Raw genomic sequence first — 10,479 nt, 5'->3', positions numbered from 1 at the left:
TCCCACTGAATTGCTAGCCACCTGGGATTATAAAGTGCAAATGGTTTCTTCACATATCCCCGAAAAGTTTCAGGGCTCTTCAGTTCCATGGCAATTATACAAATTAGAGAATCTTGTACCAAAACTATAGGTCCCTTGTTGGCATATTGGAATGTATGATAAGCCTCAGAACACTACTGATTTGTCTCCTCTACAGAATTGGTTATATATTCCCACCAGCCAGTTCATGGCCCTATTTGGATACAGTGAATAGGATCATTTCATTTGTGTGTACTATGGAATTCTGCAATTTGATTAAAAAACTTGGCTTTCTCAGCATGAAGTTTTTGACATACTACTACTCTTCCCCCAAAGGAAAGGTTTGTTCCAGCCTTTACAGAAGAATACAAATATCCACTTATTTCTGAATGCAAAACAAACTAGATGATTGTTATTCACATCTGTGTGAATAATTTTGTGCTGCCAACACTTTGTTTTCATAATGCCTAATTCTGAATACTTGTGGCACACATAATTGGTTTTTTTTAAATGTTTTTTGTTTTTGTTTTCTTCTTTAATTAATCCCTTACAAAATATTGCAGGCAGGGATGAAATCCCATCGCTTAACCCTTTGAAGGATATAATTGATTATAATACGGAGATAGACCTGAATCTGCTCACACTGTGGCTTAAATTTTTAATTCCAAGTTTGACGCTTAATCACTTACACAATATTTTTTTTTACTGAAATCACAGGTTTTGTATTTATTCCTGTCCATTTGTCATTCCCTATCATCAGCTGCCATCTAATGATCATAAGAACGAATACATAAAACACTGACCAAATTAACCTTGGCTTCTCCATAGTGCCCATAATATACCATAGCCACCCCTTTCCCAGCCTTTGTCCTCTGCTATCCTGAGTATCCATTATACAATAAAGTGCTCCTTTCCCATCCCTCACCCTCTGCTACCCCTCAATGCAGAGTTCAGCAACTGCTGCTCAAGCACATCTGGTTGCCCAAAGCACATTGATACTGTGGTTTCCTCACTTGTATTTTTAGCAAGCTAACTAGAGTAGAGCTACTGTAGTGATGTTTACTGTCCATTCAATGGTCTCCTCACTCCTCCCCCTACCCGCTGCAGTGTATAAGTGCCTAGCTGTAGATTATTCACTCAGGCCTCTTTCTATCACTTAGCCCAGGGGTCCCCAACGTGGTGCCCGCAGGCGCCATGGCGCCCGTGGGGGCATCTAAATGCGCCCACGTCCTGGCTGGCAATGGCGCATCCGCCTCTCAATGATGCCGCTTGCCGCCGACAAGTGACGTCATCAAGAGGTGTCACTGCCGAAATGCCGCTGAAATTCGGTGGCATTTCGGTGGTGCTCCACCGCTGCCACAGTCTTTCGTCTGGCACCCGCCAGACAAAAAGGTTGGGGACCACTGACTTAGCTGCTTTTGCTTTGCTAATCAGTGTAGATTATCAGCATTATATTTTAATGCAAAAGCCAGTTTCCTTGGCTTACTGGAGTACTTTTCAAAGCCATGAATGCACTGAAATATTTTCACAGGGACTCACATATGCGAGGTCCCCACACAGATTTTGCACCGGTATAACTATTCTGGTTAGTGGTGTAAGTCTGTTATGGAAATCATTCTACCAGTACAACCTCTAGTATGGACACAGTTTACCAATGTTGTGGTCCCTTATGGTGGTATAGCTTATTCCCCTTCCCTAGTCCAACCCCCTGCTCAAAGCAGGACCAATCCCCAACAAAATCAATCAGAGTAGATGAGTTACCCCTTCAGGGCACTCCCTGGAGGCATTCAGGCAGGCCCGAATGTAGATCCTCAACTCAGATGCCCTTCTTTGTTCCCTAAATAAACTCCACACAGGTTTGTCCAGTCTCATAACAACAGTCGTCATTTAGGTTTAGTTTATTTTCATTTATTAACTTAAATTTCAAAACTAAACACAGACATCTTCCCTCTGGCTTCCTACATCCCAAACTACCCCCATCTCCTGTGAGTCTTGCACACATCTCCCAGCTCTTTCTAGATAGAGCAGCTCCCCCAGTCTCAGGGTTTTCCCTCATTCACTCTCTAAAGTTTCTCTTCAGACTCCCGAGCTTGCCTCTTCCTACATCCCCATTCTGCTCTTTTATTGGAAATTGCCTGATTCCCCTGAGATGGGGACTCTTCTCTAACCTGGGCTGGCTTGGCTCCTGGCTCTCCAGTCCAAAGGTGTGTGGCCCTATCACAGCTAAGTTCCCCGTAAATAGAATGTCATATCCCAGAACAGCTACTGAGGCGCCATTGCCATGCCTGGTAACATGCCCTGTGCCTCATACCCTATGAGAAATGGGGAATGTCTTTTCTGATTCATTATATATCCTTCTGTGGGAAGGGGCAGTCTCCCACCAGCCCAGTAGTACCCACCTGTGAAATCTGATATGGGTCCTAAAAACAATGAGTAACAGGTTTTTAGAGGGCTCTCTGTTTCCACTTTCTCCAGGGCTGTAACTCTGTAAGACTATGACATGAAACCCTATAATATAATGGAAACAGGACCCTGGACTTCAGCAGGCTTCGGTTCAGGCCCTATCCCAGCCTATGTTATATTTATTTTATTTTAACCTAAGGCAATTGGTCAGTTAGCATTTTTCAACCACAAATTTCCTGCAAGCTTTCCTCAGTGCTTCCTTTACCTCTTTGTTTCTCAGGCTATAGATGAGGGGATTGACCAGGGGAGTCAGGACAGTGTAGATGACAGAGATCACTTTGTTGAACTCACTCAGGATGCTGGTCGTTGGGAACATATAGACAATTAGTAGAGTTCCATAATAAATTATCACCACAATGAGATGGGAGGAGCAGGTGGAAAAGGCCTTTTGCCTCCCAGTGGAGGATGGGATTCTTAGAATGGTCACAATGATACAAATGTAGGACATCAAGGTAAGCAGGAATGGGACCAGGGAGAAAATCAAGCAGAGTGTGAAAGCCAACATTTCCATCAGCTGAGGGTTATTACAGGAGAGCTTTATCAGGGGGATAAGATCGCAAAAGAAATGGTCAATACGATTCGGGCCACAGAAAGTTAACTGGGATATTGACAGTGTTGTTATGCTATTACCTATGAAGCCACCTATCCAAGAGCCACCTGCAAGCTGGAGCCAGGCCTTGCCGCTCATATGGGTTGTGTAGTGCATTGGATTGCATATTGCTACATAGCGATCATAAGACATCACGGATAAGAGAAGGCATTCTGTGGCAACCAGAGAACCAAAGAAATATAATTGTGTGAGACACCCATTGAAGGAAATTGTCCTGTCCTCAGTGAGGAGACTGGCCAGCATCCTGGGCAGGATGGTGGAGGTGTAGCATGTCTCCAAGCAGGACAAGTTTCCCAGGAAGAAGTACATGGGAGTGTGGAGGTGCTGATCATACACAACTAGTGCAATGATGAGGATGTTCCCGGCCATGGTTGCCATATACAGCACTAGAAACAGCAGGAAGAGAAGAATTTGCAGATCACGATGAGTCCAGAATCCCAGAAGGATGAATTCTGTGATGGACGTTTCATTTCCCTGTTTTGGATTTGCCATGGGGTGTGACTACAGGAAATAAATTAATGCTGCAACATAAATGAACAACATCCACCCAATAAATATCAGCGTTGTTTTCCTTGTCTCTCTCTGATGGCTATTGGAACAATAGCTGAGTGGAGAATGGAAGCCAGGGGAGAGGAAATGACATCTCTCTTGACCCCTGGAATAGATTTCATATCTGAGCAGACTGCAGGTTAAAATAAAATGTTAATCTCTCTCGAAACCCGTGTAGTGCCTTGACAGATGGCACAGATGGTGAAGAGGCTCAGACACAACAGTACAGACACACAGACAGATTAGATAGATACTGGTTCAAATAGTCACATACATCACTTCCTGGTGTCTAAAAGCATAACAAAGTAGGTTGCAGTTACACTGCTGAAATGGGTCAGGATTTTATATTTTAGGGGAAGCCACAATAAAGAAATAAACCAAGCAAACAGGGCTGGGAATTGCAATGGGTGGGCAGCCAACTCCAAGTCAACTGCAAGAAAAATTGTCAGCCTTTGAAAATTGTATCCCGTCAGAGTTCCCTCCCCATTATTAACTCTGGGGTACAGATATGGGGACCCGCATGAAAGACTCCCTAAACTTATTCCTACCAGCTTAGATTAAAAACTTTCCCAAGGCACAAATTCTTCCTTGTCCTTGGATGTACTGCTGCCACCACCAAGTGAGTTAGACAAAGATTCAGGAAAAGGACCACTTGGAGTTCCTGTTTCCTCAATATCTCCCCCAAGCCCCTCACCCCCTTTCCTGGGGAGTCTTGAGAATAATATACCAACCAAATAGGTTAACAAGGTGAGCACAGACCAGCCCCTTGGGTTTTTAGGACACTAAAAACCAATCAGGTTCTTAAAAGCACAACTTTATTATAAAGAAAAAAATAAAAGAAGCACCTCTGTAAAATCAGGGTAATAAAATTTAAAGCACAGAGGATTCCCCTCTAGGCAAAACTTCAAAGTTACAAAAACAGGAATAAACCTCTCTCTTAGCATAGGGAAAATTCACAAGCTAAAACAAAAGATAATCTAACACATTTCCTCGCTATTACTTACAAATTTTGTAATATTGGATGCTTATTTCAGGTACGGTTTTAGGATATGGCTTTTCCTGCCCTGGTCCCTCTCTGTCCGAGAGACCAACAAAGAGGACCCAAACAAAACCTCCCCCCACAGATTTCAAAAGATCTTCTTCCCTTCATGGTCCTTTTGGTCAGGTGCCAACCAGGTTATTTGAGCTTCTTAACTCCTAACAGGCAAAGGAGGGATTTTACGCTACTCTTAGGGACCTAGACAAATTAGAGGATTGGGCCAAAAGAAATCTGATGAGGTTCAACAGGGACAAGTGCAGAGTCCTGCACTTAGGATGGAAGAATCCCATTCACTCTTACAGAATAGGGACCGAATGGCTAGGAAGCAGTTCTGCAGAAAAGGAACTAGGGGTTACTGTGGAAAAGAAGCTGGATATGAGTGAACAGTGTGCCCTTGTTGCCAAGAAGGCTAACAGCATTTGGGGCTGTATAAGTAAGGGCATTGCCAGCAGATAGAGGGACGTGATCATTCCCCTCTATTCGACATTGGTGAGGCCTCATCTAAAGTATTGTGTCCAGTTTTGGGCCCCACACTACAAGAAGGATGTGGAAAAATTGGAAAGAGTCCAGCGGAGGGCAACAAAAATTATTAGGGGGTTGGAGCACATGACTTATGAGGAGAGGCTGAGGGAACTGGGATTGTTTAGTCTGCAGAAGAGAAGACTGAGGGGGGATTTGATAGCTGCTTTCAACTACCTGAAAAGGGTTTCCAAAGAGGATGGATATAGACTGTTCTCAGTGGTAGAAGATGACAGAACAAGGAGTAATGGTCTCAAGTTGCAGAGGGGAAGGTTTAGGTTGGACATTAGGAAAAACTTTTTCACTAGTAGGGTGGTGAAGAACTGGAATGGGTTACCTAGGGAGGTGGTGGAATCTCCTTAGAGGTTTTTAAGGTCAGGCTTGACAAAGCCCTGGCTGGGATGATTTAGTTGGGTTTGGTCCTGCTTTGAGCAGGGGGTTGGACTAGGTGACCTCCTGAGGTCCCTTTCAACCCTGAGATTCTATGATTCTATACCCTTAGCTGCATGTTTATGACATATCCTAAACAAAGAAGAATGTCTGTCCTTCCCTATGGTAATATTCCATTGTCCTGTACTAGGATACTTGGCATATAAAGACCCAGCAGGACGTCCACCTTATGCAAAAAGGAATAAAATCTGAAATACCCTGTGGTTAGCCCCCAGGGGTGAAAATGTTATTATTGGTCCTACAGCTACCCAATCTTTACTTAAAAAAACAAAACACCAGCTAGAAACCACCAGTTTAGCTAAAAATGTACCCTCTTTTGCATGAATGATTTCTATTGGAAATTTGTAACAAACATTTCTTCTTATTACAGCAGTGGAGAACCCAAATTTCCATTTCATGGGCAATTTCATGATATCAAATGTTGCATTTAATTCCAATTTTGACTTAAAAATGTAGTGATTATTAATTTTATTTATAGATTTATATTTTGTATTGCTAAAATGTTATCTTTGATTGCATTTTACTTGCATATTTTAAAAGTATTTAAATTAAATTTATTTTTATTTTATTTAATTTTATAAACCAAAATACAACAACTTTGTTTCCTAAAGAAAATGTTGCAGAAATAAATATGTTGCCATGGAGTGTATTGATCTTGACCAATTGGTATTTTCTCACAGAAAAATATTCCATCAGTTTTTATCATCGCTACATTTTGTTCTTTTTGCTTTATGTTTGGTTAAACATATGAATTTTGTCTCTCTTTTTGTTTGCAACTGTCTTATCTGCCAGTATTGTCTCTCTTGCATTACTAATTCGTAGAGAGACAGGATGGGTGAGGTACTATCGTTTATTGGATGAATTTACTATTCCTTATTAACTGCTAAGTAAGGACCTGATTCTGCACAGAGTTAATTTTACACCCCAGGAATAATTCTCTTCATTTTGAGCCATCTCTCCATACCCCATCTTTAATTTTAGTTAAAGATAAAATTTCCACTGACTTCAAGACTTAGATCCTTTGATTTTAATGGAATTTGGCACACTAATCCCATTAGCCTTCTATGAAATTTATAGCTTGGCTTGGCATGATTTGATTTCAATCAATAGATGTCGGTAAATATTGATCTCAGCTGACATCAACAACAAAAAATATCAATAACAGTTGGTATTAGTGCAGCCTCCCCCTGCCCCCATATCTTGTGCCTGCGGGAATGCTTTCAGCAGCCCTGTGACCGTGCAAAGAACCCTCTGCACCCAGCCATCACTGCAGTGAGTGAGTGGGGCAGTGACAGCTAGGGTGACCAGATAGCAAGTGTGAATAATCAGGACAGGGGGTGGGCTGACAGTGGAGCTGCGGAGGGCTTCTTGCACGTCCATGAGGCTGCTGACACCCATCCCTGCAGGTGCAAGGTGCAGGGACGGCTGGCCAGATCTAAGACCTCCAGTCTGGGCTGCGAAAGGGAAGAAGGGTGCCTGGATATGGTCTGGTCCAACCCACTACTGAATGGCTTCTGCCCACCGATGGAGCCATTTAATTATGCAGTCACTACCCCTATGACCAGGGGGTTTGTCATCCTCCTCCTCCTCAGCCCTGGCCATGGAAGGTTGATGGCCTGGGGCAGAGATGCCTTCCCTGCACCTTTGACCCCAGGGCCTTGGACCTCTTGCCCATGCAGGGAGCCACCAGTAAGCCACTGGTCACTGCTGGGAGCCCCTGGCAGCCCTGCTGTCAGAGCTTCCCTAACCCTAATCCTAACCCTACCCCTGTCCCCCATTGAATTTCCTGCAACCGTAATAATTAAAACAGCTACAAATCAGGAAAAAAATCAATAATAGTCAGCAAAATTGCATTAAAAAAGCCTAAATTCTGTGACGCCTACTCATAGTCAATGTCTCCTCCCTGAGCACTGAGCACAGCAGCAAATATCAGCTCTGTTTTACCCATACCATCTTGTTAACACTCTCCATGCCCCAGCAAGGTTGCTGGCAGTGGAATGATGGTTGCTTCAGGGTTTGAAGAGCTTGCCTTGGACTTGAGAGATGTTAGTTCAATTCCCTCCTTTGTAACAAAATCGGTGTGTGACTTTTAGACCAGATTTTCAAAGCTCTGTAGGTACCTAAAAATGTGGATTGGTGCCAGATTGGGTGCAGTACCTAATGCCCATTGATTTCAACTCCCCCTAAGGGTGTCTGCATCCCTCTATACATCTGTCCCTCTGTGTGCCAGGTCCCCATCTAGGGTGGTGGGAGGCTAGATACATTCAAGACAGTGAGGTGCCCAGATACCATGGTGACAGGTCTTGCCTTTTTCAAAATGCAGTCGTTTTGCATTGAGTGGGGATTTTGAGAGAGATCATTGCAAAATTCCCCTTGGATTCCCCGTGGATTAGTTACCTAACAAGGTTTCATTGCTTCAAAAACCTTGAGCTTCAAGAAGAAGGGCCGAAAAGGTTGATTTACCTCTAAGGTGGGTCAGTCAGCAGCTGGAGTCTGCTGACATCTCTTCACTCAGCATTTCAGGAGTCAGGATCCAGGTTATTCAGTACAGCTTCTCTCCCCACCGCATTCACGTGCTTCCGTGTTCCCTGTAAATAGACCATCATATCCCAGAACAGCTACCGAGGTTCCTTTGCCACATATAGTAATGCACACTGTTCCTCAGACCCTTCGCCGAATGGGGAAGGTCTTTTCTGATTCGTTATATATCCTCCTGTGGGAAGGTGCAGTCTCCCGAGGCACATCTGCTGTGGGGAATGTAACAGTCAAGGAAAAATTGGTATTTGGTTTGTTTTTAGAAAATGTCAGTAGAGTCAAACCTCTAATCTCAAAGGGAAAGTCCTAGAGAGGGAAGAAATTTCTAATCCTAAAATTAATCTCTCTTTTTATTGGGTGAATGCTATGGTGACTGTCAAGAAATAATGCACTAATTCTACATTTTACATCAGAGATTTTCAAATCTGCCTATGTGATTTATACACTGATTTCTCATTTATGTCCCTGAGGCAGCTTTGAAAAATCTCAGCATACTTAGCTGAGCTTGCACTTTCTCTAAACAAACCTCCTGTTGCCCTTGATAGCAGGAAACACAAGTACCCAGTCCCCATCCAATAAACTTACTCAATAAGTTCAGGTAATATTTAAAAAAAATTCTAAAGCATTTAGGAGCCTAACTCCCATTTTAAAAAGTGCCTTAAGTTACTAAAGGCTTAGCAGCCTAAACCTCATTGAAAGTCAACAGGTTTTAGGCTCCTAAAACACCTTTGAAGTTCACTTAAGTTTTTTTGAAAATGTTGTCTGATAATTACTCAGATAAAATGCAAGGACAACAAGGTGCTTTACACATTTAGGCTGGGATTGTCAAACGAGGGGCGGGGGGTAATGTACACAATAAACACTCAACTCCCATGACACTGCTATGAGAGTTTGGCACCTAACTCTCTTAGGCTGCTTGTTTTGTTTTGTTTTCTTTTTTTGTTGTTATTTAATTAATCTCTGGCAAACATACTAGCTAGGGATGAAATCCCATTGCCAAATTCTTTATAGGATACATGTCTAAACTGAAAGTTGGCTATAATACAAGGGATAGACCTGAATCATCACACACCAGGGCTTACATTTTTATATCCAAATGTATTGACTCTTAATCACCTAAGCAATATTTTAAACTGAAATCTCAGGATTAACAATTCTTATTGTCTATTTGCCATTCCATATGATCAGCTGCCACCTAGAGATCATTAGAAAGGATACATAAAACATTGGCCACATTAACCTCTGCTTCCCCCTAGTGACCATTATACAGCACAGCCGCCCCTTTCTCAATCTTTGCTATCCCTAGTATCAATGCAACAGTAGAGCTGCTCCTTTCCCATCCCTCACCCTCTGCTGCCCAGAGACACTCTTTGCTCACAGGACATTCTTGCTTGTCCAGCTGGCACTGAAGCCAGTAGCATGGTTTCCTCATTTATATTTTTTGCGAGCTAGCTAGCGTATGGCTACAGTGGCTATGTTTATAGGAATTACCATTAACACCCCTGGCTGAAGTGTCGATACATCCCAAGGATCTAAGCTGTGAATTATTCACTCTGGCCTCTCTGTCAGTTGGCTGCTTTTAATTTGGTAAATCACAATAGATTATCACATTCCATATTAATGCAAAAACAAACTAGGGAAATATAGGCTAGATCAGGGGACCACAACTTTTCAGAAGTGGTGAGCCGAGTCTTCATTTATTCACTCTGATTTAAGGTTTCGTGTGCCAGTAATACATTTTAACATTTTTAGAAGGTCTCTTTCTAAAAGTCTATAATATATAACGAAACTATTGTTGTATGTAAAGTAAATAAGGTTTTTAAAATGTTTAAGAAGCTTCATTTAAAATTAAATTAAAACGCAGAGCCCCCCGAACCAGTGGCCAGGACCCGGGCAGCGTGAGTGTCGGTGAAAATCAGCTCGCCTGCTGCCTTTGGCACGCGTGCCATAGGTTGTCTAACCCTGGGCTAGATGGAGGTTATATAACTAGTTGAAAAACGTTTCTCAAAGAGTAATCATCAAATCGTACTTAAGCTGGAAGGGAATATTGAGTGGGGTCCTGAAGGGATTGGTCTTGGGTCCGGCTCTGTTCAGTATCTTCATCGATGATTTAGATAATGGCATAGAGAGTACATTTATAGCGTTTGCGGGTGATACCAAGCTGGGAGAGGTTGCAAGTCCTTTGGAGGACAGGATTAAAATTCAAAATGATCTGGGCAAATTGGAGAAATGGTCTGAAGTAAAGAGGATGAAATTCAATATGTAGAAACACAAAGTATTCTACTGAGGAAGGAAC

General features: G+C 42.6%; 1 protein-coding gene across 1 annotated transcript; it reads right to left on the bottom strand.

Annotated features, from left to right (window-relative positions):
- Nucleotides 1-2,632: 2,632 nt before the first annotated feature.
- LOC120380011 (olfactory receptor 1020-like) lies at nucleotides 2,633-3,583 on the bottom strand. Its single transcript, XM_039497517.1, has one exon. The coding sequence runs from the start codon at nucleotides 3,581-3,583 to the stop codon at nucleotides 2,633-2,635; it is 951 nt and encodes a 316-aa protein (XP_039353451.1).
- Between the last annotated feature and the right edge of the window lie 6,896 nt (nucleotides 3,584-10,479).

Source organism: Mauremys reevesii, linkage group 13, assembly GCF_016161935.1.
Source record: "Mauremys reevesii isolate NIE-2019 linkage group 13, ASM1616193v1, whole genome shotgun sequence".
NCBI lineage: Eukaryota > Metazoa > Chordata > Testudines > Geoemydidae > Mauremys > Mauremys reevesii.
Note: the sequence above shows the minus strand (reverse complement) of the source record. Positions and strands in the feature narration are given on the sequence as shown.

Bases quoted from the DNA above. Each gene is read 5' to 3' on its own strand.
- LOC120380011 (XM_039497517.1), bottom strand. From the start codon at position 3,583: ATGGCAAATCCAAAACAGGGAAATGAAACGTCCATCACAGAATTCATC.